The sequence below is a fragment of the Drosophila nasuta genome, chromosome 2R (assembly GCF_023558535.2).
Source record: "Drosophila nasuta strain 15112-1781.00 chromosome 2R, ASM2355853v1, whole genome shotgun sequence".
Taxonomy (NCBI): Eukaryota; Metazoa; Arthropoda; class Insecta; order Diptera; family Drosophilidae; genus Drosophila; species Drosophila nasuta.
In genome coordinates, this window is record NC_083456.1 from 31,263,172 (window position 1) to 31,290,237 (window position 27,066).

General features: G+C 37.5%; 3 protein-coding genes and 1 non-coding gene across 4 annotated transcripts in view; 1 reads left to right on the plus strand and 3 right to left on the minus strand.

Moving 5' to 3' along the window:
* LOC132786612 (protein pellino) overlaps window positions 1-3,764 on the plus strand; it is a 41,607-nt gene extending 37,843 nt beyond the window's left edge. Inside the window, exons 5-10 of the mRNA XM_060793180.1 lie at window positions 685-876; window positions 958-1,146; window positions 1,209-1,307; window positions 1,917-2,070; window positions 2,131-2,308; window positions 2,385-3,764. Of these exons, the coding sequence (XP_060649163.1) occupies window positions 685-876; window positions 958-1,146; window positions 1,209-1,307; window positions 1,917-2,070; window positions 2,131-2,308; window positions 2,385-2,511 (939 nt within the window). The 3' untranslated portion in view covers window positions 2,512-3,764. The remainder of the gene's footprint in view (window positions 1-684; window positions 877-957; window positions 1,147-1,208; window positions 1,308-1,916; window positions 2,071-2,130; window positions 2,309-2,384) is intronic.
* A 411-nt stretch (window positions 3,765-4,175) lies between these two features.
* LOC132787891 (U1 spliceosomal RNA) lies at window positions 4,176-4,340 on the minus strand. Its single transcript, XR_009632590.1, has one exon. It is a non-coding gene; the product is annotated as a U1 spliceosomal RNA (small nuclear RNA).
* A 298-nt stretch (window positions 4,341-4,638) lies between these two features.
* On the minus strand, window positions 4,639-7,259 carry LOC132784605 (larval serum protein 1 beta chain). Its single transcript, XM_060790317.1, has 2 exons — window positions 6,951-7,259; window positions 4,639-6,891 (listed from the first exon to the last, which is right to left on the minus strand). The coding sequence occupies exons 1-2, from the start codon at window positions 7,158-7,160 to the stop codon at window positions 4,735-4,737; spliced, it is 2,367 nt and encodes a 788-aa protein (XP_060646300.1). The 5' UTR covers window positions 7,161-7,259; the 3' UTR covers window positions 4,639-4,734.
* Window positions 7,260-7,357: 98 nt separating this feature from the next.
* The window catches only part of LOC132784606 (protein Skeletor, isoforms B/C), a 32,928-nt gene continuing 13,219 nt past the window's right edge, over window positions 7,358-27,066 (minus strand). Inside the window, 14 exon segments of the mRNA XM_060790318.1 lie at window positions 7,358-10,082; window positions 10,143-10,306; window positions 10,372-10,502; window positions 10,602-10,873; window positions 10,937-11,137; window positions 11,139-11,152; window positions 11,458-11,782; window positions 11,869-11,889; window positions 12,045-12,245; window positions 12,474-12,558; window positions 12,626-12,759; window positions 14,670-14,781; window positions 26,507-26,658; window positions 26,726-26,802. Of these exon segments, the coding sequence (XP_060646301.1) occupies window positions 9,927-10,082; window positions 10,143-10,306; window positions 10,372-10,502; window positions 10,602-10,873; window positions 10,937-11,137; window positions 11,139-11,152; window positions 11,458-11,782; window positions 11,869-11,889; window positions 12,045-12,245; window positions 12,474-12,558; window positions 12,626-12,759; window positions 14,670-14,781; window positions 26,507-26,658; window positions 26,726-26,802 (2,045 nt within the window). The 3' untranslated portion in view covers window positions 7,358-9,926.

Sequence of the window (27,066 nt, forward strand, 5' to 3'; positions counted from 1 at the left end):
CTGTTATACATACTTAAATGACAGTTCACTTGCTTGGCAACATGCTTCCGAATTTGCTTTATAATATATGACCGATTAGCTTTATCAGACATAAATAATTTAATAAATGTCTCCTTTATAGCAAGCAATACTATTTATTCTGCCCGTAAATATGTGATATCAAAGTATAAATATCTGTCATGTAATTTATATTTCAATCAGATTCACTGCTGCTGTTTTTCGGCCTTCGTGTGATTAAGTCATCTGTTGGTTTTTTGTGTCTGTATCGCAGACTGAGCTCGATTGATTTGTTAGCCTCATTTGCCACATCCCAGTTGGGCATAATACCCTTTTTTCTTGGCCAAAAGGTCGAATGCGTGTTACTCATCGACGATTTTCAGATACTTTGTTATCCTCTTTGACATTGGCCCACAAGGCGAAGCTATTGACATTCATTATTTATATTGATTACCGCTTCTGCTAGGCCTGGCAACACTTCAGAATGCCATTTGCACTTCCTCATTGGACTGAAGTGGAAATACCAATAGCCAATACAACAATAACAACAACATGATTTGCCATTTAGTTCAATAGTCGAACAAGAATGATGGATTGCTCGCATATACCATATATATAGAAAGATTTCTAGGTCAATTGATGAGGACTCCACAACTAATCACATAATTATCGTGTATTTTTACACAGGTGGGACGCTCGTCAGAATCGCCAATAGATTTTGTTGTAATGGACACGCTGCCCGGTGATAAGAAGGATGCCAAGGTGATGCAGAGCACGATTTCACGCTTCGCCTGCCGCATTTTGGTTAACAGATGTGAACCCGCCAAGGCGAAAATCTTTGCCGCTGGCTTCGATTCAAGCAGAAACATATTCTTGGGTGTAAGTGCTAAAAAAAAAAGTAACAATGCTTGATAATGTTTCCATTCAACTAATTTTGGTATTTGTATTGTGGGATTGCAGGAAAAGGCCACCAAATGGCAGGACAATGTGGAAATTGATGGTCTAACCACAAACGGTGTGTTAATCATGCATCCCAAAGGTTCATTCTGTGGCGGCAATGCCAAGTGCGGACTCTGGCGTGAATGCTCCGTTGGCGGCGACGTTTTCAGCTTGCGTGAATCGCGTTCGGCACAACAAAAGGGGCAACCCGTAAGTATCAGAGGAGGAATTTGTAAATGAGAATGTGACTAAACTGTTTTGATGCTTTACAGATCTATGATGAATGCAACATCTTGCAGGACGGCACACTCATTGATCTCTGTGGCGCCACACTGCTCTGGCGCTCAGCTGAGGGGCTGCAACATTCACCGGTAAGCAGTGGAGATAAGAATATCAAAAGCTGACTCAACAAACTACTTTGTAACACCAAGTCCCAACAACTGTGTAAAGAGTATAGACCATACCGAAATCCCAAGAAGTCATAAAATTAAATACTTAAGAATTAGACACGGAGATAAGAATATAGAAAGCAGAAAACCAAGTGCCAACAACTGATCATTCCGATATCCCAAGAAGTCATCAAATTAAATACTTAAGGCTTAGACTCGGACTTAGTCTGACAACACACATCCTCCAATCCGTCAAAACAACACCCCAATAATCCTCCAACATATAATATTAGACACATATCAAATCCATATACTATTAGACTATCCATCTTTAACTTTCTTCTTTTGAAATCAATCTTTACTCTAAATCCTACTCCATCATGTCGAGCATTCTTGATTTCTTCAAACAAGCTAATAGAAACATTTAAATAACAATAATTTACCAACGGACCTTGAACATATAAGTTGATAGCTCTTAAAAATGATATACTTTTATCACTAACTCAAGTCAGTCTTAAAAATTTATACTAGGTTATACATTTATTCGTAATCTATTCCTTAATAATAATATTAACTTCATTGTCTTTGCAGACCAAACACGATTTGGAGAAGCTTATCGATGCCATTAACGCTGGTCGTCCACAGTGCCCGGTGGGTCTCAATACATTGGTTATACCACGCAAAGTGAACATCAGTGATCAGGTGAATCAGCCTTATGTGTACTTAAACTGCGGCCATGTGCAAGGTGAGTTCAACAATTCAATTGTTAAAGTTGTCTAAACAAATTAAACACTTTAATACGCAGGACATCATGACTGGGGTCAGGATGAGAACACAGGTGCACGCCGTTGTCCCATGTGCCTAGAACTGGGGCCCGTTGTTACCTTGTGCATGGGCCTGGAACCGGCCTTCTATGTGGATGTGGGCGCACCCACGTTTGCATTCAATCCATGTGGTCACATGGCGACTGAGAAAACTGTCAAGTAAGCAACACAGCACTTTTAATAACCATTTCGAATCCATTCCATGCTAATATCCATTCTCTGAAATAATTTGCAGGTACTGGGCAAATGTGGAAATACCGCACGGAACCAATGGCTTTCAGGCCGTTTGTCCATTCTGTGCGACGCCTCTGGATGGCGCGACTGGCTACATTAAATTAATTTTCCAGGATAATTTAGATTAAAGTACTATTGTATATGTAACATGTGTATGTGTATGTGCATGTGCAGATGTGTGTGCACATCTTTCTAGTAGATATGTATTTGTAGTAATTGAACAATGTCCGAAGTTTGAAGCGGGCATTAAAACTAGGCTTTATTTATTATAATTAATTAATTATTATACACCATGTATTGTCTGTGTGTTCGCAATGGAAACACAACAACCAACATACATATATTATTATTTATAATTAAAGTGAATTACAATACACAAGTACTGTATACAAACATATGTATTTTGTAAAAGTTAATTGCTGTAATTGTAATTGCTACACATTACAAATGTTTAATAATAATTATTTAAACGCAATCATTTACAATATCGATGACGTGCAACAATTAAACCAACATACATCTAAATTGCATGTTGAACCCCCCCTCCCCACAACATACATACATTATTTGATGTTATTTTGTTTCCTATATTTGTCTGTTGTATAAATTATTTCCAACGAGCAAAAGAAAATACAAAACGAAGCAAACACTAAGATTGCATAACAATTTCGATGAATCGACGAACAATCCGATTGAAAAGGCATTCATTGCCCTCAAAAAAAAAAAAATAAAACCGTGTATATGTAATTCTGTAAAAATATAAGATTGAAACCTAATTTTAATATTAACAACCCGTTTCTGCAACACCAAGATCAATTATGTTTTCAAATAAACAAACATACAACAACCAACATTAATGTATTTCTCACCAAATCTAGAGCTTACATAATAATAACAAAAACAACATCGTATTTAAATTTATACATTTCAAATTCCACATAAATTGAAAAAAAGCAAAACAAAAACAAACAAGAGTTCTTAACAATATTATGTACAGTTTAAAACATTGTGGAGATTTGAATAAATAATAATATGTGAATGCGCTAAAAAGCATTTATACAAAATTATAAAGTAATATGTGGATATTTGCCACTACTAATTGTCTCAGCCTTTAGAGCATACGATTTGTATGGATTCAATTTCTGCCTGTACGCATTATGCATTATTATTATTATTATTATGTTAATTACTATTATTACATTAAATCATAACTTTATTTGTATTATTATTTTGTATGCGAGAAAAAAGAAAACACACACTATGTGTTCATAAAAATGTTGCGACGCGATATGATGTTAACAATTACAAACATTGCAAAAACAAAAGTAAATAAACTATAAATTGTAAAATAAAATTCTTTAGCGATACACATACGAATATACATACACGCGAGTATATTTTGATTAAAAGCGCGCATTGCATAAAAACCGCCATCAATTCTACTCCATTTGCACTTATTTCGGGAGATTCAAACATTTTAGATTGAGGGGCTATATGGAAATCTTTCCTTTTACAATTTTAGGACGGATTGGATGCGGAATGGACTCATAATTCCACAATAATCATAGATTTGGAAAATTATTTAAATTCCCGCGCCAATGCTTAACGCTTTCGATAAAACAGCTGTGCTTATAGTGTTGCAAAACGTGGATTGCTTGATATCGATAACAAAAATATCGAGACGCTGGTATGTTAACTGACTGCTCTGATAAACTTAACAGCTAGCTACAATGTTAACATTGGTATACTCAGTAAATACTATTTTTACTTGTTTTCAAATTTATTGATTAAGGTCGGGACGGCGCGAACGCCATTCCCGGCTACCAAAAATTACACGCACGAGTTATTCACATTAGGAATAATCGCAGAGGTCAACTCAGCCGAGGTGCAATGGCCAAGCCTCACTCCGGAGGAACCGCCTTCGTGATCACGGTTAACCTCTACGCCAGGTAAGTATGCTTTTCCCAGCTCAGCAGCTGGGTTTCCATTTGTTGGTAGCTAGAACCATTTGAGAATTGTAAGCGTTGAAACTAAAAATATGATGTTAGATGTATGCAACAAAAAAATATTTTCTTCGCAGTTACTCGTGAGCCCGAAAGTATGCAACGATTTCTTTGGTTTTGCTTGTCTGGCATAAATTCAATTTAAATTGTAACTGCTCAACGTTTTTTTGCTGGTAGATTTACGTGTTCCTTGCTAATGTTTAATTATATATAAATAGTCAATTATATAAAAATAATTAATTAAAAACGAGATTCTATTATGCTTTTCGAAAGTTTATTTCACTTTTTGCTCAACTTATAAGCTAACTATAACACGTTCACATCATCAATGGAGTTCGCATGGCCGCCTTACATCTTGAAGTACTTGGTGTAGTAATCATGGAAGAAGGTGTAGTCAAAGTGGCCGTAGTTGGAGTATCCCTTGTAGTTGTAGTAGGGCTCCATGGTGTCAATGTGGTAGATCTCAACATCCTTGAAGTACATGTTGGGCACGTAGAATTCGTACTCATCGATCTCGCGGTCGAAGGGATAGCCGAATGGCATATCATCGATGTAGCGGGCGCCGGAGCCAATGCCGCAAGAGTAGGTATAGTCAAAGGTGGAGAACTGCTCGTGAGTGGCAGGAGCAACATATGGCATCACCATGAAGAACATCTGCATGGGCATACCCTTCTTCCAGCCCATGGGCAAGACTAGGCGATCGGGGAAGCCGCAGTGGGCCTCGCTCATGTCCAGAGGGAAATCGTATTTGCCATCGAAGGCCATCATGACGTAGTAGTACAGTTCGCTGTAGCTGGTGCGATCCTTGACGGTCCAGTAGAAGTCGTTGGATTTGCGGGTGAACACATTGCTGCCGGCCTTCAATTCGAAGTAGAACTCATCCACTTCCATGAAGTTCATGCGGTTCTCGTGCAGAGACATGACGCGACCGAACTCATCGAACTTGGGTCCAATGAAGGCGCGCACAACAACCTTCTCGGCCTTGTCGGATTCCACGGTGTAGGTGTAAGAGAATGGCTTGTGGTTGAGGCGCATCTGGCGAGCGTACAGAGACTTGTCCCAGACGAATTTGCCCTCGTGGAAGACCATCTTGTCGTTGAGCAGATTGGTGGCATCAAAGTCAACCAGATCGAAGTAGGTGACCAAGTCGCTGACTTCCACATGCTTGAGGGCAACGCCGGGCATCATCAGTTCCTCCTTGGTGTACTTGGGCAGGTAGTGCATGAACTTGAAGTAGACCTGGACGATCGACTTGTAGAACATGTAGTACATAGGATCGCGCATCATAGTCTCGAAGTTGAGCATCACGTTGGGGTACACTTCCATCTGGTGGAAGTCGGCGTCGGCGAAGTACATGTGAGCGAACATGTACCAGAATTGGTAGAACATCTTGTCCATGGCATCAATGTTACCCTGCATCATGTTGCCAATGAACTCAACGGACTCGGGTTTGCGGAGATCGATCATGTGACCATCGGCGGTCTTGTAGTAGCCCATGTCGACAATGTTGTGGATGCGCTTCATGAAGCCGGTGATCTTGTGGAGCATCTCGAAGTTGCCGTAGGTCTCCAGTTCGTAGTAGTTCTTGCGGTAGCTGTAGCCAATGCCGTTGTAGTAGATCAACTGAGGATCGTAGCCCATCTCGATCTGGTGGTACCAGCTGAACTCAGGAATCATGCCATAGCCGTGCGACAGACGCTCCATGTAGTAGCGAGAGAGCAGCTGGTGAACAGTGTACAACCAGAGTTCGCCGCGACGATCGTTCTTCAGGCCGAAGGTGTTGCCATCCAGGAAAAAGGCGTAGTCCATGTTCAGGTAGTACCAGTATGCGTTCCAGCCCAAATCCTCGGTGAAGTAGGACAGTTTGGACTCCTCGTTGTAGATATCGAGGTCACGAGTGTAGTCGACGGGCATCCACCAAACCTTAAGGTCCTTCATGATCTGGTGCCATTTGGTGTCCTGGTTGAATTCGTAGATGTTCTCGCGCAGAATGAACTTGTGCTCGCCGTACCAGTGCTCGCCGAGACCCATAAGTTTCCACCACTGCCACATCTTCCAGTCCTTCATGTACATGTAGTCATCGCTGTGGTACATGTTGTCGTAGTGGTGTCCCTTGAAGAAGACATCCATGTACTCCTTCTCGTACATGTTCATCTTGGTCCACATCTCGTAGTCGAATTTCTCGGCCTCATAGACAAACTTGCTGTTGAAGAAGAACTGTGGGAAGATTTCGTAGATGGCGGGCAGCATCAGGCCGTGGAAGTCCTCGCGGTGGATGACAGCCAGAGTCAGAGCATAGACGAACATGCCCTCGTTGACGTGCATGCGAGCCCAGGCAACGTTGTGCTTGAAGGTCTCGAAGTCCTTGGCGTAGTAGAAGAAGTTGAAGAGACCGCGAGCCTGCTTGGCATGCGACTTGACCAGCTGACCAAAGAATTCACCCTTGGGCAGCAGCGAGTGCATCTTGTAAGCCTCGAAGAACTTCTTCATGTAGATGTCATAGTGCTGCAAAGAGAGAGAGGAGAGCTTGAAGCAATCCTTCAAGTTAATTTGAATATACTTACGGTGTAGTAGGACTCTTCGAAGTGGAATGTCTTGCCCTCGGCAATGTGCTCCTCGAACATCAGGGGATCCTCAACTCTGTACACAATCTCGAACAGGAACTTTTGCTTGTACAAAAAGTCCTTATCGGCGATCTTGACCTCGTGCGCCTTGTGGAAATTGGCCGCGGCGACCAGGCTCACACAGGCCAACAAAACGATGGCGAGTTTCATGTTGAAGATGCTGCAACTACAACTGCGATGACAACTCCTGCTACTACAACTGCTCCGGATTGGATGCTCAACTGGAATCCAATGCCTAAAGACTGTTGCTTTTTCGGATGCCAGACACCTGCTTATATACCACCCCAAAAAGAAATGGCGTTTCGATGTGCGCTGACGTTAACCCAAATCTGTCTGATAGCTGAGGTATTAAGGTTGACCCTCAATGTCACCTGAGACCTGAGCGTATCTCAGGTGCTTTCATCATTTGAACATCTGTTGCTCTGTTGCAGCGATGCGTTTGTTCCCTTATCACTTATCACTTGTCTGCGGTTGTCAACGGCCCCAAAAATTTCAATTGATATTCAAATCTAAATTAAAACACCCAATAACAATGCAAGGTAAGGCAAGTCCGGGGTCTGTTAATCAATGCATCATTTGTTGTTTGTTGTTGTTTTCGAGTTTATTTCTAGAATATTTGTTGCTCTTTTTCGACTTTGTTGAAGCTGCTGATTTTTTTTTTTTTTTGATTTTTTTTTTTTTTGTTTTGTATTGACATCAATGTTTCTACGAGTACCACTTACGAGTATCTGAAGCAAGTTGTCTTGTCTCGATCTTGATCTGGATTTACATACGATATAATACGTCTGAGGCATATTAACTTTTTATTAAAATGGATTAGTTCTCTTCATGCAATATACTTAAATTGTATTATTTGTTATTAATTGGAGATAATGAAAGTTCGTTCTTTGTTCATTTTTGTTATTCGATCATTTGTTTTATGTTTGCAGAAAAATGTTTGCTATCTAATTTTACTTAAGTACATTATGTGATAATCGACATGAAAATTTCGTATATATAAAGATATATATATCAATTTGTGTAGGTGTGTGTGTATGTTAGATTATTATTCATGTTGATTAATTGAAATATATTAAATTTGTTATTCGATTTTTGAGTTTTGCCTCATTTTGTTTGTTTGTTTGTTTGGTTGGTTGTTGTGTTGGACTCTTGTGCGCTTAGCTGCAAAATCTTTTCCCATCTGATATCTATGTATATAGAAATATGTAATGTATATGTATCTGTCATTAGTCCTTGCCAACTCGTTGGAGTTCCAGGTCGTAAGCCTATACCTCTGTATATATATATCTATACTTGTATGTCAAATGTTATTATCAAAATTGTCTAAGAACTCTCAACTTGGCGCTACATCGCCTGACATTTGTCCATTTGTCTGTTCTGCTCTGCGTGCAAATTGTTTTAAATAAATTCTAGTTTTATAAGATTGTATGTAGTATTGATGTAACAGAAACTTAACAACAAATCGATGACGTTCTATAATGTATAGGCTTAAGTAATTATTGTGTTGTTGTGTTATTTGTTATTCTTCAAGAACTAGAAAAATTAATTATGCTTTGAAATGTATTGTCTCTCGTTTAGATTTAGCATTATGTACATGTATTTATAAGTAGGTAAGTAATAATATTAATATTAATATTTTATATGTATTTGTTGATGTATCAAACCCTTGCCCAAATTACCAAACTACCAAAAGGTATATAAGTATAGAGTACATACATATCTTATCGTTCAATATCAATCTAGTTAATAGTTGCATCTCTTGGATACATTTCTCATTTCTCTGTCGCAAAGTTGTATTGTTCATGTTGTTGTTCTTATTCTTGTTTGTGTTATTATAAACGTTTAAAGAACAAAATAGATGTATACATTTATTTATAAAAAAACACACCAATCATGCAAATAGATTTCAAAAGTTACAAGAAAAAACATTTGATAACAAAAAGTGGAATCATTCCTCACAATAAATCGTCGCCTCCTTATTCCATATGCATATTCAAAAGGTTTGGCCTTCTTTTTAGCATTAAATATTATTATTGTTACAAGTATTAAGTATTGTCATTATTATTATTATTATTATTATCGTCTCTGTAACATTCTCAAGAAGCACCACAGTAGTCAGTAGCAATAAATAACTTCTATATGTTTTTTATACTTTTTTCTTTTGTTTTTAGTTTTGTAGTACATTTAAAATGTGTAAAATTATTGTATTGGTTTTCCATTCAATTAATTTCTTAACTTTCGCTTCATCTTTTCGTTTGCCTTTTATTGTCATTTTTGTGGCATTCGCTTAGCTTATTTATTTTCATTCTTATCTTACAAGCAAAAATTCTTGCGCACTTTTCAATTATTGTCATTGTGTCGCGTTTTATTTATTGTCGGCTTTCACTTTACATAGAACCGTTCATCTCACTATATATATATATACACATATCGTTATATGGATATATATATATAACATATATGTAAGTAGTAGTTGTCTCTAGAAAAATTACAAGTTTACTGTGTAAATGTAGATGTAAATGTATAAGTAAGTTTTCTGTTTTCCGTTTTTACTTTCGCCTTTTCTTTTTCTGTTTTTTCGTATGTAAAAAAGTAGAATTCCCTTTACGTAAATATACAAAGACCAATTTCCTATCCACGCCATAGTTTCAACAGTTTTACACCTTACAAATTATTATGAAGATATGTCTTTCAGATGATATTAGCCTGGTTGTAGTGTTTAATATGTATTCTAGTGCTGACCAAAGATCTCCCAGGCGTCGCAGATGCCAGTGAAATTATTATAAATTCGTTAAAAAAGATTTGCAATATGGGTTTCTTGGGGAGTTAGGATATGTGTCGAGTCGTGTCTAGTGTCTAGTGTCGCTGGGAGATCTTGGAACACGTCTAAACGGCAATTTAACGGCCAACAGACTATCAGGCAAGTCGAGGGCTTCTTACAACCAGGCTAACAACTGTCGAAACTATGCAGAACAGCAGCGAATTGTGGCTTAACTGTAGAGTATTGGTTGCACCACTTGCGCCCGCGTCCACAACATTGATCTTCCATCCCAGATTGTTGTGAGTGAAGCACTGCGAGAGTGTTTTCGGCATAAGTGAAAAGTTTTCTTCGGTATAAATGCTTTGACTTACCTGATAATACAGCACATCGGGCGCATCATTTGGCACCGTCCAGTTCATGTAGCCCGGCTCTCCATCCTCGCACTTGAAGACCAATGTGCCCTTGTACTCCTCGAACGTGGCGATCTCCGCTGAACGATCCACAGTGCGATGCTCCCATTCGCAATAGCGTCCCACTGAGAAGGAAGAGAGAGTTGTCTCAATTCAAAGTTCTTTCTGGGCTTCAGAGGGAAGTACTTACCACCTGTGGGTATGGCATTTCCATCCTCATCGTATTCCACTCCCGCAAATGCTGTTTGCTTACGCGCCTCTAGGCCTGTCTTTTGACCCAAGCCTCCCTCCGGAGAGTCCGTGATGTACAAGGGATGATATCTAAAAGACACATTCATTATATTGTGATTTCACAATTTGAGCTTCAAGTTTATATTCTTGATTCTATAACCTCTCTTTTATTTCTTAGTAGTAACTTACCTCGCTGGCTGTGCGGGATCGTTGCCGCCTTCGATGAAAAACTCATAGGTCAGTCCACGCTCCACTGTGATCTCAGGTATCAGCAGATCGTTGATGTACCAGGCAATGCCCCATGAGGGCACTCCTGTGATGGCCGTGTAGCCTCGCTTGCCACCCGTGGGTCCAATGCTAGCACGGAACTTGCGCTCTCCCACAAGTGTACGCGTTGGCCAAGCCTTTGGTCCGCTCTCGTCCTTTACATCGTATAACGAATTCTTGCAGCTGTGATCGTTCTGTAAAATAAATCAGATTAGTTTAATCGACTCTGAAGAAATAATCATTCATTTTCAACTTACGCGCTTTGAGAAGTTGATGCGAATGTCGTCGGGATTGTGATCGCTGGCTGTGTGCGAGTGTGCGTTGGCCTCTTTGCGGGCATTGAGTGGTCCCACAGCGGCGATAATGGAGACTTCACGATCGATGGGAATGGGCATATCGTAGATGGCTTCGTTGGTTTGCAGCAGACGCTTGTAGCGGATGCTGGTGACGCCGTTTTTTACGATCGCCGCTCACTGTAAGTAAAAAAGAGGAGTATAAGATAAGTATAAGAGTATACGACAAATATAAAACTGTATTATCTACGGTATAAGAGTAGTATAAGCCTTGTATAGGAGTGGTATAAGATTTGTATAAGAGTGGTATAAGACTTGTATAAGAGTAGTATAAGAGAGAGGCGGAAGGAAGGGCTATAAAGTATATATAGAAATTGTTTACAAGTGTAAACCTGTATTATCTATGGTATAAGAGTAGTATACGACTTGTATACGAGTAGTATAAGACTCGTCGAAGAGTAGTAAAACATTTGCTAGATACGTACCCACAATCACATCATTGCGTGCTCCAATTCGATCATCGGGACAAACTCCGCGCTGTCCATCGCATTGCGACAAATCCGAGATGAAGTAATCTTCCGCCCGGAAGACGCGGGCAGTTGTATCGTAGAAGGCGACCACAACGTCGGACTGCGCCATTTGGGGTCGTCCATTGGCGCCAGAGAGACCAAAGGCCATGTACTGATCCTCGTTGATGCGACCAAAGAGTTCGATCTGCAAATATTCGCCTTGAAGCTCCCATTTGACTTGCAGCTTGTTGGGCAGAATCTCGCGGCAATTGGAATAAACAGGACGCGGTGTAGTTGTTGTCTGAAATGCAAAAAGAAGCGAGTATAAGAGTGAGGATTGTGAGAGAATGTTGTGGCAGCATGCATGAAACTAGGGCTAGTACTTACGGGTGTATACCACCATGAAGGCTAATGCGGCGCGCATAAGTTAGTTAAAGAGATATACAATAATGAGAGTTGTTATGCGGGAATCATGAGTTATGGTTAAATACAGGTGTGTGTGTGTGTGTGTCATGTATGTGTTACGAATAGTATGTTGATTGAAGACTTGTGTCTCGACTCACCGTTATTTTGGTCTGACCCAATGCTGGCGGCACATCCAAGTCCTTGGGTATGAAAACGTGTCCAAAGTTGTGTCTATATTCCACACACCAAACAGCCAGCCAATCAATATCGTAAACTGTCAAAGCGCCGGGCAATTGTATCTCAATATCTTCGCCCTGATAGCCACGCAGCGGCTCCAGCGAACCAATCTCATTCGGCACCTAGAAATGAGAGGGAAAATTGATTAGTTTAAGGCGAAAATTCTAATTGAGTATCAAATTAAATATACTTGTAAATAATAGTATTTTAATGCCTATAATTTACATTTTAGAAGTGTAAGCTTAGACACGATATTTCTTAACAATAAACCGAATGGAATGGAGACTCAAAATAAGTCTTATATTTTTATACTAGTTATGTTTCACAACATTTAAATTTCTTTTACTCACCTTTATACCCATAATATTGGGTTCGCTGCCATTGCCAACCCAAAAGTAAGCATCAGGTCCAGCGCCATCATAGTGCAGATTTGGTCTGTAAGAAAATTAAGTTAATATTACATTAATCTGCATTGCTTTTATTATCTATATTGTAAGCTTACATGTAGAATGTTTTAGCATCCAATACGCTGATATTGCTAGAGCGCAATCCATGAGCCAGACGTCTGAATTCTGGCAATACTCTAGGCTTGGGCACATCTAAGTTAGGTGGAATGAAAACTTCGCCAAAATCAACCTAAAATGTGAAACATAGAATTACTCTTTATTACAATTAAGAGTATTGAATTATAAGTAACAAAAATGTGTGTCATTTTAGCAAAGTTTTCTTTCATTAGAAGCTTTGCTAATATTTTTTTCTATATTTGATTTTCGACAGACAAAAATTTAATTGCATTTCACATTTTCATCAAAGGAACAAAGGCATTTAGTTAATTACTATGCTATGGTATACTTGAGATTCAAAGCTCATATAAAAAGATTCGCAGACCTAAAAATAGTAGATACTTATTTAAAAGAATGCATAGAATGCAAATAAATATACTTAGATATAGTATATACTATATACTATATAGTATAGTATATTTATATTTCACATTTATTAAATTTATTACTATTTAATGTTTTAGATTCAAAGTATCATATAAGAAGATTCGCAGACCCGAAAAAAGTAGTTACTTATTTCTGAATATGCATTTTCTGTTAATATACTTAAGGGCTCTATAATCTACATCTTTGCTCTTTAATAGCGAATTAGTAAATGTAAATCCGTACAGATCTAAGGGATTTGGTGTTAAAAGAGCAGCATTCTAAGCAAATGAATTACTTTCTTGGTATGCAAATTGTTATTAACAATTTGTGTGTTTGTCGCATGGAAATCGCATTTATATTTGAGACATGTATGCACATATATTTGCTCGACAATAAACCAACAATTTTGTTGTTGTATACTAAAAGATTTGGGTACATAGCGTTGGCTACCACTACAAGTAAAGCACACACACACACACACACACACACACATAGTAGTATACGTATACGTTATGTACATGCATGCATGTTTATGGGTTTGTGGAGCTCCCCCAAAAAATGGGCATGCGCGCGCAGAACTCCACAAAACAACAAACACACATACACATACACACACATACACATACATATAAACATACCCCCAAACGTAGTCAGTGTGTTAGTGTGTGTGTGTCTGTGTGTGTGTCAGCCCCCAAGAACTTTTTTGGCTGTCAGTCAATGGAAGCGGAGAAACAGAGAGCGAGCGTAACACACACACACACACTCACAGACACACTCACACACACACTCATACAAATGTAGCTCAGAGTTTGCGTGTATTTTACAAATGTAACAGCTCGACACCCTGTATCCTTTGGCTGTGTAGGTGTGTGTTTGTGTTTATGTATTTGCATGTGTAGGTGTGCCTGTGTATGTGTGTTTGTGTGTGTATATGCAACCACTTGAGTTAATCAAAAATGTCTGCTGTAATTTATTTTACTATGGCGGCCATCTTTAGCTCCCCTTTCTGGCACAACGCACCTCCCTCTTTGTGTCCCCCTCTCTCCGCCCTCTCATGCTTCATCAAGGAGTTTTGATAAAATTTGCATTTATTTTCTTTGCTTTTTATTTCATTTCATTTTAAATGCATTTTTATTTGCCGAAGTTAAACAAAAGTAATATTCTCAGCCGCAACTTCGGAGTTGCAAGCGAGCATAATTTGTGTATGTATCCCCACCGCTCAAGGGGGAGAGGGGGGGTAGGGAGTGCCCCTGAAATGGGGTGCGGTCAGGCTGAGTCTGAGTGTATTTTTTTTCGGTTTTCATTCTTCAGTCGCTATGCAGAAATGTAATTAAATCTCTCTCTCTCCTTCTCTCTCAAAAATAGAAAAAATAGTAGGAAAGCTTCTAATGAAAACAAACTTTGCTAAAATGACCCACATCTAAGAGAGGGGAGAAGAGGGGGCGAAAAAAGTAAAATCAATGCTTGCAACTTTTGGCTGCATTTAAATTACAAAAATGTAATTACAAAACGCTTTTTGGGGTCTTCACACACAAATCTGTTTGAATGGCGCGTGCCGTTAAAAGGAAAAACTGTTTCAGGGGAGAAGAGAAAGAAAAAGCAGGAAAAACGACTTACCGTAAAGCGTCTGCACCACACGGACAGCCATCGAATGTCCTTAATCCTTTTGCCCATGGGTAAACGCAGTATGATGTCCGTATTGTTGTGTGCCTGCAATATGGGCGGATCGCTGCGGGAGGCGTGCAAAAAAAAAGAAACAGAGAAAAAAGATAAAGAACTGTGAGAAGAGTAACTAGAAGAAACAGACAACGATAAGATGCGTTCTTTCGTTCGTTCAGATAAGATACAATAAGATGAGTTGGCTTGAATTGGGTGGAGAGTAAACTCTGTGTGTTTGTGCCTTTCACTGCGTCCATTGTAATGAAAGCCTTGAAACTCTGACAACCAAGTAAATACAGTGCAGCATCTTAAACTGGCCACAAAAGAATTTTTTGAAACGCTTGAATGTTGCAATCTTCTTACAATTCGTCATCTACTCTTTACTTCTTTTAGTTCAATTATAATGTAAGCATGTTAAATGTTAACAAAAATACTTATTTGTTCTACCGAATATACTAAAAGAGTTGATAATTTAGTATTACCATAAAGTAGACCAAATGAGCATTTCTGTTTCGGTTAATCGATAAAGTCAATATAATATATTCCTAAAATCAATGCATTGAAATACATGCATTTGGAAATACTATTGTATGTTTACCCTTTTAGCAAATTAAATGTAAAAAAAAATACTTATTTGTTCTACCGAATATACTATAACTATAAACTAGACCAAAGGCGGATTTCTATATCGGTAAATCGAAGAAGTCAATATAATATTTCCCAAAACTCAATAAATTGAAGGCTTTGGAAAGACTATTGTTTGTTTACTTTGTACTTTTTTTAGCAAATTAAATGTTAACAAATATACTTTTTTGATCTACCAAATATACTACTACTCAAAATAATATTTCCCTAAATGCGACGCGTTGAACGGGATTTATTTTTACCCTTTACTTCCTTCTTCTTTAAAACCTTGTAATGGCTGGTGAAAATTCAATCTTTTCAATTGAATAACATATATATATTTTTAAAATCTAGAACAAACTATTTTAAATAATATTTATTTGTTCTACTAAATATACTAAAACAGTCAAATATTATAATTTGATCTCCAATATATCTAAATTTTTCATAAGACTAAGGAAGATTTCTTTATATCTTTAATTGTTGTTTCTTTTCTAAATTTACCCCTTTAAATCGTAAATTATTTATATTGTCACTATTATGCCATCCTTATATGTAAATATATTATCATTATTCTATATCCATTACAGGAAATTGAAAAGTTTGTGTAGTAGTAGTAATGAATTTTGAAAGTATCCGAAATAAATTTAAATTACTTTCATTAAACTCTTCAGTTGCTCTTTTCAACTTAGTCAATTACCACTGTAGTTCAATCTCTGCTAGTCACATGTATCTATGTCTATTGAGTGTAATGTGCGCTTATTAAAAGCCTCGCTGCCTTTGTGTGTCTCTCTCTCTCTGTCGCTCCGCTCGATTGTGATAAAATGCAGTCCTTTTGGCCCCAAGGCTCGACTTTCAACCATACACTGGTCAGCAGGGCACTGGACACTGAGGACACTGTGGACAAAGAGGACACAGATGACACTAGGGCACAGGGCACGCCTCCAATTTGCACAGTCAATATTGACGAGTGCTTGTAGTTGCAGAGTGTCATTAAAATTAAAGCGAAACCAAGCAGAAAATGCAACAATGTCAACAACTGGATAATGCACTTTGTTGCCTCAATCCTCAATCTTCTTCTTCCTCAATCCCTCTCTGCTTACTTCCTTGCCTTCCTCCATTCTTGTCGCATCCATTAACTCCAAGGCTGTCCATGAACTGAACTGAACTGAACTGAATCCTCGGAGCCAATTAACACTTGCAACACATCCACATTTTGGCACTTTTTCTAAGCAAAAAACTGATGAAGATTTATGACGTGGCATGCCACACATTCAGATGTGCAACGTCTAATGTTTGTGCTGATGTATCTCAGAGTATTTCTAGTGTGTGTAAGCTAACATACTTGTGGGTTTTTGCCCTGTGAAAGCCACTGAATACAATTATTAAAATTAATTATGCTTCGTCCTTTGCAAAGGCATCAAAAGCATATTATCACCAACTGCATAGCTGTGTGCAACGTTGATATAATTAATTAATTTCGGTGAAGCCAAAAATATTTCATATGCAGGACATAAGTAAATATTCATTAACTATTGTGATTATTTTGGAAATTCAAAGGGAAACAATAACTAGTTACTATACACGAATTTACTAACATTCGATTTTAAAAATTGTTCCCTCAATGCAAATTATTATTATTCATTATTGTCTTCCACCCAATTTTATGTTTGTTTAAATAGGAAAGAAAGCTGCAGTTGCGTCAATCAAATCAAAACAGTACAGTATTACTCCATAAATATACCAAATGAATATACCAGAACAATACTGAAATATACCAAGGCTATATATGGTATATCTATATACCATAGAGTGCAAAATATACTAGATTGTCTGTAGTCAAAAAAAAAGTAAAGCTCTAAAACCTTCACTGAAATATAGTATACCGATATACTAGTACATTCAATAATTACCATAGAGTACAAAATATACTAGATTGTCAAACAATTAAATAAATTCCTTTTCCTACCAAAAAATATCAACTCTAAAACCTTGGTTCAAATATTATTATATTATTTTTATAGAAAATTAAAGCTACACTCTTCATCCACATATTTCAGTCTTTATCAATAGAGTATTACTTAATAGATATACCAAAGAAATACTGAAATATACCAAGGGTATATATGGTATTCCAAATATACAAAATATGCTAGATTGTCTGAAGTCAAACAAACTTCTTTACCTTAAAAAAAAGTAAAGCTCTAAGAAATGTAGTATGCCGATATACCATTACATTCAAAATATACTATTGAGGACAAAATATACTAGATTGTCAAACATGGAAGTGCATTTCTTTACCTACAAAAAAAGAACAATTCTAAAACCTTGGCTCAAGTATTATTATTTTTATAGAAAATTAAAGCTACATTAAAGTTTCACATATTTTAGTCTTTATGAATAAAGTATTACTTCATAGATATTTAATATATCTTATATAATATATCTATATAATTAATATAACAGAACAATTCTGAAATATACCAAGGCTGTGTATGCTATATGGATATGTTACACCATTGCATTTAAAATATACTAGATTATCAAACATGTTAAATCATTTTCTTTATCTACAAAAAAGTAAAGCTCTAAAACCTTCACTCAAATATGAGTATTGTTATATAAATCAAAGCTATAAGTCTTGTTCGACATATTTCAATTTTCAACTTTACCTTTAATGCTCAAATCTGGACTACAAAATGTGATTAATATCGCTTCAAAGCAAAGTGCTTTAAATATCTATTTTTTGTGTTGGTTCAAGAGAAAACTAAGACTAACTCAAAAGCCTGACAAAATGTGAGAATATTATTTTCAATTATGTGAGTTTTTCCTTGCCAATTCTATCCAATTTCAATTACTTAACTTTGTTGCATTTACTGCAGCTGCTGTTTTTCCAGCACAAAAGCGTATCACAGTCTTAATTTGCATTCCACGTTGGAATACCTTAAAGTTAGAGCAAGGCAAAAAGCTTCATCAGAATATTGGCAATAATCATAATAAAAGCGAGGAGAGTAGAGTTAAGGGAAATCTCAAGGGGTTCGTGGCATGATGATGAAAATTATGATGAAGTCTCGAGTATAGAAGTAATCAGTCTCTTCCTTGTTTGGGGGTTAAGCATGTGTGCCAGTCACTCAGTCAGTTAGTCAGTTAGTAGGGTTGTCAGTTGGTCGAGTTTGTGGTGTAACAAGTGTCGAGGCGACTGCAGACATTAGACACGGCTAAGCACTTAATTTACACCCTCGAGATGACGTTGACAGCGTTGTTGAGCGCGTTGTCCGAGGTTGTCAGGAGGTTCAGCTCTGACCTTTAATGAGCCCAAAACAAATTGAATGGTGCTGTGTCAACAGCGCAAAGCAAGTGCGTATCCCTCAGATACACATTCACATTCATTCTCATTTCGTCTGGCTGTCAGGAGGACATCTTCAGATTGAAGTCCTTGCTACTGATGTTTACGCTCAGCCTTGTGTCTTGTGTTTTGCCAACGCAAATATGTGTGTATGTATTGTGCTTTATTTGATTTGCTGAGCCGCCCTCGATGTGCGGGCACGAGATACAGATACAGATACATAGATTCAGATACTGTTACAATTCAGAGATTCAGATTCATTGATGCACTCAGCAAACAAATCCATAAGCATTTATCGATTTTTCCACCTCCCCACTTCAGTTTCATCTTTGCTTTACTTTTGCGAGAGTTTTGCTGGCCAAAGTGGGGAGTGTCCTGCCTTGTTTATTTTGTCTATTGGCCACAAAAACCAGCAGCCGACAGTTCAGTGTGTCAATCAGTTATTGACTTGGGCTGCCAGCCATCCGCAATTTCCGCAAAATATCTGACAAAAAGCATCAACAACTTGTTGCATCAACTCATCTCTCTCTCTCTCTCTCTGGCATTTCGCAACTTGGCATTTTTTTGCCAGCTTTGCATAAAACGAAAAACGCACAACAATTGCGACTGGCAATAAAAACGGAGCCAAGTCAGTAGACAAACAGTCAACAGCAAACAGCAAACAGCGATGAGCGAGTCAGCAGCAAAAGCAAAGCTCAATCACCCCCGAAATATGAATTAAGCGAACTTCCGACTTTGCTGAATGACTGTACGAGTACTCAGCACTCATTCACAACAAATTTTCTAAATTTATTATGAATGTTTAATGCTCTGGCCATCTACGTCACAAGCAGCAACCAGACACAGCAGCAGCAGCAACAACAAGCGCCAGCTGAGTCCCGGGCAACGACCACTCAATTAAATTTATATGAAAATATAAAATATGTCATTTCAAAGGGGGGCGCATAGCTGCTAATGTTTGAGGCATAACTCAGGAGATGAGCGACTATGACTAAAGCTTGACTACAAAATACCCTTAAAAATTGAAGAGATGGAGAGCTGACAATAAAAGGTATATTCTTAATGCATAGAAGAGACTGCAGACCACAATTAACAGTACAGTATTACTCCTTAAATATACCAAATTAATAAACCAGAATAATATATACCATTACATTAAAGAAAATATACCATAATATACAAAATATACTTGATTGCTAAACAACTTAAATAAATTTAAAATAGAGGAAAGCTCTAAAACCGTAACTCCACAATTTAAATTACAAAACAGACAAAATTCTAGCAAGTAACTTTCTATATAGAAGTTTTCTTATTGTATGATTCCTTTCTTATACGCAAACAAGTGACAAAAGACCTGCTACCTATTGTGAATAAAAGAAAAAACAGTGCGGTATTCATTTTAAAATATACTGAATACACATACCACAAAAATACTAAAAATACACAAAAGACTTTATTTTTAAATATATGTATCAAATTAATAAACCTCAATAATACTGAAAATATACCAAAAGTTAAGTTTGGTATATTTATATAGTGCGGCATTCAAAATATACCATAGATATATTTTAACAGTGCGGCATTAATTTTAAATTAAACCGCAAAAAAATACCCAATACTGTATTTGGCATATTGATTTAGTACTACTTTGAAAATATACCATAAGTACATATATCACAATTTACATAATGTTGGTACAGAATTTCGGATTGTAAAGCCAAGTATTAACTTGGACTACTTATATTATTTAATAAAAGAACCCGAAATTACAACCTACTATTCAAATATATTGTTCTGCCTTATTTCATAGGAGCATCAACTTTGTGAATGCAACACTAAAAAGAAGGTATTAACAACTCCTTTGAAGTGCATTTCAAAAATAAGTTCAATAATCAAAGAATCAGTTAATATAATCATAATTATAATATTCTAGATTATTTATAATAACCATCAAATTTCAGGCTTTTATATAAGAAAATAATATTTAGCAATTTATTAAAATTAGTGTTCGAAGAGAAAGAGTTAGACACTTTCTTTGAAGTTATACGAGTATAACTAAAAAATGCAGAAAAGCTTTTGCTAACAACAAGAAATTTCATACAAAAATCTTTCGAGCATATTTAAGCACTATTGTTATATAAACTTTAATCATCAATGGGATTCATCTTTTATGCGAGGCAGCGCGAAGCTCATTGCAGCAAGCAGTTGTATGGCTTTTTATTTCGGTTGCAGGCTGCGAACCAAAGTGAGATTCACAGTTTGAGTTTGAGTTTGAGTTTGAGTAAGTGGTAGATACCGAAAAAGTGACAGCAACAGGCGCAACTACTTGAGGCATCTGTGTAGCTGTGTGTCTCTCTCTTGTGTCCCCTTTTGCGCCGTTTTGCTGAACAACTTTTTTGTGCGGCTTAATTAAGTTAAAGGCATTAAAGTCGCTCATCAGGCAGGCAGAGAGTTGGCAAACGGCAAAAAGCATTTTTGCGTGTTGCGGCTGCGTTGTCAACGTTGATTAACATTAACACAATGAATGATGGGGCATGACTGGGGCACCAATGGGTGGCAGGCTCAACTCAACTCTAGACTCGACTCGACTCTTGCCTCTCGCCTCGTTTACAACTTGACAATGGGCACAAAACTAAAAACTTCGTTTTGCCACTTTGCATGCAACACATTTTAATGAGATCAGCATAAATCAGTATCAGCCAAGGGGGTGAACCAAAGAGGGGGTTACTGTCAAAAGAAGTACAGAGGGGGGAGGCAAGGAGTGTGCTGCATTCATTGTGCAAGTTTTGTTGGAAATGCAAATGAGCAACAGCCAACGGGCGAGTGTCCCCCATCCTCCCTCCCCCATCTTCGTCCTCGTCATGGCAACGGGGCGTTAATCAGCACAGCGTCCCGGCTTCCCGCTCAACACAACAACAACAACGACACAAAAAATTCTAATTTAATTACTTATGCTCGATGCATCCATTGTGACACATACAAACACACACACCATCACACACTGACAGTGGAACAAAGCGAGCGTGAACATAAAAAGAAGTGAGCAGCAGCAGCAGCTTGGGTTATATAATTAAAGCTGATTGGCAGCCGCTCAAGACCAAGACAACGTCGAAGCCCCAGTGATGATGAAGTCAACGCTGTCAGCTGCCATTAGGCAAAAGCCAAAGCAAGAGTGCAACATCAAGCGACAATCACCTGCATTTATCTAACACAACTATATACTAAATTCCCAGACAGAGCTGGCTTCGATAATCTATAATCCAGCAACTCTAGCTTTAAAATTACGCTTGTCATTCGATTCTTTTGATTTACGGGGGCGGAAGTGGGCGTGGCAAAAATTTGAAACAAACTTGATCTGCGTGCAAACATAACAAATGTTGTCGAAAAAAAATTATAGCTCTATCTCTTATAGTCTCTGAGATCCAGGGTTTCATACGGACGGACGGACAGACGGACATGGCTAGATCGTCTCGGCTTTTGACGCTGATCAAGAATATATATACTTTATAGGGTCGGAGATGCCTCCTTCTACCTGTTACATACATTTGCTGCCGGCACAAAGTTATAATACCCTTCTACCCTATGGGTAGCGGGTATACAAATAAATATTTCTATCGCAATTATTAGGCACAATCACCTGCATTTATCTAACTCAACTATATACTAAACTTGCAGACAGAGCTGGCTTCGATAATCTATAATCCAGCAACTCTAGCTTTAAAATTACGCTTGTTATTCGATTTTTTTGATTTGCGGGGGCGGAAGTGGGCGTGGCAAAAATTTGAAACAAACTTGATATGCGTGCAAACATAACAAATGCTGTCGAAAAAAAATTATAGCTCTATCTCGTATAGTCTCGAGATCCAGTGCTTCATACGGACGGACGGACAGACGGACAGACGGAAAATATAAATATTTCTATCGAAATCATTAGTCACAATCACCTGCATTTATCTAACTCAACTATATACTAAAGTCACAGACAGAGCTGGCTTCGATAATCTATAATCCAGCATAAAACAAAAATAAATATTACTATCGAAATCATTAGGCACAATAAATGCGCCCAAATGTATGCTATAGTTGGGCACTTAGCATAGGCGCCACACACACACACACTCTCATATAATACAGCAATCATTTGCGTTCCACCCAGACAACGCACCTGCCCCTGCCACATTGTGAAGAAGGTGCATGTGGCATGTAACGGCAGACTGGGGCAGGGGTAATGTGTGTGTCTGAAAGCGTAAAAGCGTGCAATCGCTACCGCGACGCTGTTCGTTCCGGCTTCTACCCCACTCACACACACACACACATCCACAGAGAGGAGAGGATACAAGGATGAGGCATGCCAGTGTTATACATTGAACTAATAAAGCTCGGCACGTGGCATCAACAATGAAACGCATTAAAGTCGATTACAATATGAAGTTGGATCTGAGTATGGTTCCGGGTAAGCGAAAGGCAAACTGGAAGACAGAGAAGGGAAGCGAGGGAGTTTTCTTTTGAGTTGCCTTGATGGGCATATACACGTCATATAGCAGCAACAACAACAACAACAACAACAATAACACGACTTTTCAAGCGAGTAACCACGCAATGAACGCGAAACAAAACCAAAGCCAAAAGGGGAGAAAACATTTTCAAAAGCTGTTGCTACAAAGTTTTGCTGAAAGCAAATTTTCACATATCAATATTTTTTCAATAATATATGCCTTTATGATGTGAGAACAGAAATAATGAGGTACGAACATTAATCCCTTGTTAGAGATAAAGCTATGATGCTAAGTTTTTAGCTACACAATAAATAAATAATTAAATAATTAAAAATTAAAATTAAGAACTCAATATTTGAACCTTTTTAACACGAAATCTAAACTCTTCTATTTAAAACAAATAAAGAAATGATTATCTTGAACTCTTCTCTTCTATTTAAACTCTTCTATTTAAAACAAATAAAGAAATGATTATCTAAATATCAGAATTTCGTATAAGATTTCAGATTTTGTGCCTCAGTTTAAATGGGAAACTCTTTCATAGTAGAATGAGATTTTTGTTTATCGAATTTCTAAAATTGTTCTCAATTTTAAGTTTTGATTCAAGAATTTATACTCAGCACCTTATTGAGGCAATGCTTAGATAATCTGAGTTGGTAATTTAAAGTACATTGAAAGGAAGAAAAATTGCATAGTACAAACAAGATTTGTTGAGTTATTTTTGGAAACAATCTGAAATCAATAATTTCGTTTGTGTTTCCAATATGAAACTTTTGCATTCTAAAATAAGGAATATATAGTAATTTAATTTCTTGCTATTAAATATTTGTTTACAGTTCTCAGTAGGATAAACAAGATTCTAATTCTTTAAAGAATATTCTAATTCCTTAATCCTTCCTTACTTCTTATACTTATTCCTAAACTGTAAAAATATATATTTAATAGCAAGAACAATTTGTGATCTAAGAATTAATACTCCTTCTCTTCTATTCTATTCTCTTTCAGAAAGTTTTGATGATGTGTTTGATTTTATGTTTTTGTAACATAATTGACTACAAAAATTGCCTAAGTAAATTTCGCAAAAATTGTATGAAATAAATATTGAATATGTAGAACATCAATATCTCATAAATTCCAGGTAGTCTATAAAAAGTTTCATTCCAAAGAATACAAAAATTGACTGTAAATTTGTGAAAATTTGTTAAAAATAAATATAGAACATGTAGTACCTGAATATCTTATTGATTCCAGGTATTCTATAAAAAGTTTTATTCCAAAGAATAAAGTTAATTTGCCAAAAATGTTATAAAATAAATATTGAATATGTAGAACATGAACATCACATAGATGCCAGGTATTCTATAAAAAGAAAGTTTTATTCCAAAGAAAGTTAAAATTGAGTGCCATGTGATGCTTTGCCATCAGATAAGTCACATACAAGATGTTATTGCTTATCGAAAACGAAAGGGAGAAAGGACAGAAAAGATTTCCATAGGATTTCCATATGCAAATTGCGAGCACACGTCGATTTGTTGTTTGTTTTGCGCTTTTTTTTATGCTCTGCTCGAAAAACGTGACATTTTTGTATTGAAAAAAAGAGAAAACGTCGAGTGTGCTCACATATGTGTGTGTGTGTGTGTGTGTGTGTGTTGCCACAAAATCTTGGCTATTTTAAATAAATGCGATGCGATGCGATGTGAGCATGCGATGTTTTTCTTATTTTTTCAGGGGCATGACTAAATGCCAATGACAAGTGGCAAGCTGAGCTGAGCTGAAGAGGCGAGAAGGCACTTTACCTTAACCTTGCCACGAGCTTAACGCACTTAAATGAAAATGATAATGAAATATGCAATGCAATGGCTAATGCCTAATGCGGAATACGCAATGCTAAATTGTTGAGGGAAGAGGAATGAAAGAAAGAATGCGAGCTGTCTAAGCAGCCAAATGACGTCAAATTGTGTGTGTTAGGTGCAACGTGCAACGTGCAACATTGAGCGGCAAATGCAGCTTAGCTGCGGCTTAGTGTGTGTTCAAGTGGCCGAAGAAAAGCACGAAGAAAATAGCGGGCAAAAAGCGGGAAATGTGAACAGCGAACAGGAGCAAAAAGAAGGTAGGAGTAAATAAAATACTATTATACACAGTATTGTGGCTTAACCTTGTGCGAGGACTTCAAGTAAATACACATATATGTATGTATGTGTGTGTGTGTTGCCTCTGTGGCATGCAGTTGTGGTTGTGCCTTATGCTTGTGGCTTTCATTGTTTCCTGTTGTTGTGGGCTTGCTGCAAAACATACAGACATAAGTATACAGACACATATGACCGCAGATCTAACGTAAAGAAATAAATGAGTTTTTCGCATTAGCAGCCAACGAAGCGACAACACCAACAACAGCAACAACAACAACAGCAGTAACCACAACAACAACAACAACAATACAGCATTAAACGGAACGAAGGCGACGCCTCGCAAATGGCAGCCCAAGATGAAAAATGTTTTTTAATTTTTAAAAGTGGTTTCATTGTCAACCGTGCGTAACGTAAAATCTGCAAGGATACATGTGGCACGCACACACACACACACACACACAGACTCCCGCACACACTCGCTTACACACACACACACAGACACAAAGTGAGTGTTAGGAAATGGCTCCGTTGCGCTTGAGCAGCCGGCAAAAACCGAAGCGCCGAAAAACCAAAAACCGAAACCCAAAACGCAGCCGAAACAGAATTTCAACAAGTAAGAAAGCTGCTAACGAAAGTGTCATCGACTGTGAAATACCCGGTATATATTTTAGAGGATAAAGTGAGTGGAAAAAGTGTTTGACAGACTCTTATAACTAAATGCTTATGAAATCTTATTGTAACGAAACGATATTTTACTTTAAAGTATTGTTTTGAGAACAACCTCCTAAAAAATTGTGTCAAAAAAGAGAAGGCTGATAAGTTTCAGGCTGTACACTTAAATTAGGAAGCAGATATTCGATATAAGAAATGGTTTATCGATTAACTTGATTGTTTGTGCTTGCATCGAATCGAATTATTAAAGACTTTTATGTCTTTTTACATCTTTCTTGTCCAAATATAAAGCTAGATTAAGATGCCATACCGATAGCAGAAATACCTGAGATACTAATTCTCATAGTCGGACAGACTTGCCTTTAACTTCTTATTTGTTCAAGTTGTTTAAGAATATGAATACTTTATGTAGTCTAAAATGCTTTCTGATACATATTAGCAGCAAATTATAATACCCTTCTCTTCCTTAGCTATCGGGTATTGAAATTCGCAATACATTAATAATACTTTGTGATTTGTGGTACTCACGGTCCGTTGTATTCCTCCGGATAGGGTATAATGTAACCCTCGGGCGATGGCCGCGGCGTTTTGCCCACCCAGAAATAGGCATCCGGTGCTGTGCCATCGTAGGCAAAGGATTTCACAAACAGCGTGGACTCATCGACCGCATAGATGGAGCCCTGTGAATTTAAATGTGTGAATGAACGTTGAACGTTGAATAGTTGAGAATCCTTGCAATTGCCTTACCTTAATGCCATGCGCAAAGTTCGTAAACTGTCCAATGTAGCGGCCATAGTAGGGCTCCGGTGGAGCTCGTCCAGCAGCTGTGAAGTGACAAGAGAATAAAGAGAGAGAAGAGCTTGAATTAGTATGATTAGTTTGAATGAGGAAAAAGTGGGAGTAAAACTTTGCCAGGCAACTTTGTAAGCTACTGATGAAAATGAAGATGGAGATACAGATTGAAATGTAGCTAGATGCTGTAGCCGTATCTATTCTTTAGCTACAACTACAGACAGAGCTACATTTTCAGCTAAAGATAGAGATACAGATACAGATGGAGATTCCACTCAGTTGCAGTCAAAGGACTG

Excerpts from the sequence above, each read along its gene's own strand:
- LOC132784605 (XM_060790317.1), bottom strand. The coding sequence starts at position 7,160 with ATGAAACTCGCCATCGTTTTGTTGGCCTGTGTGAGCCTGGTCGCCGCG. Across the intron at positions 6,892-6,950 it reads TCGAAGAGTCCTACTACACC|CACTATGACATCTACATGAA; the intron begins GTAAGTATATTC and ends CTCTCTTTGCAG.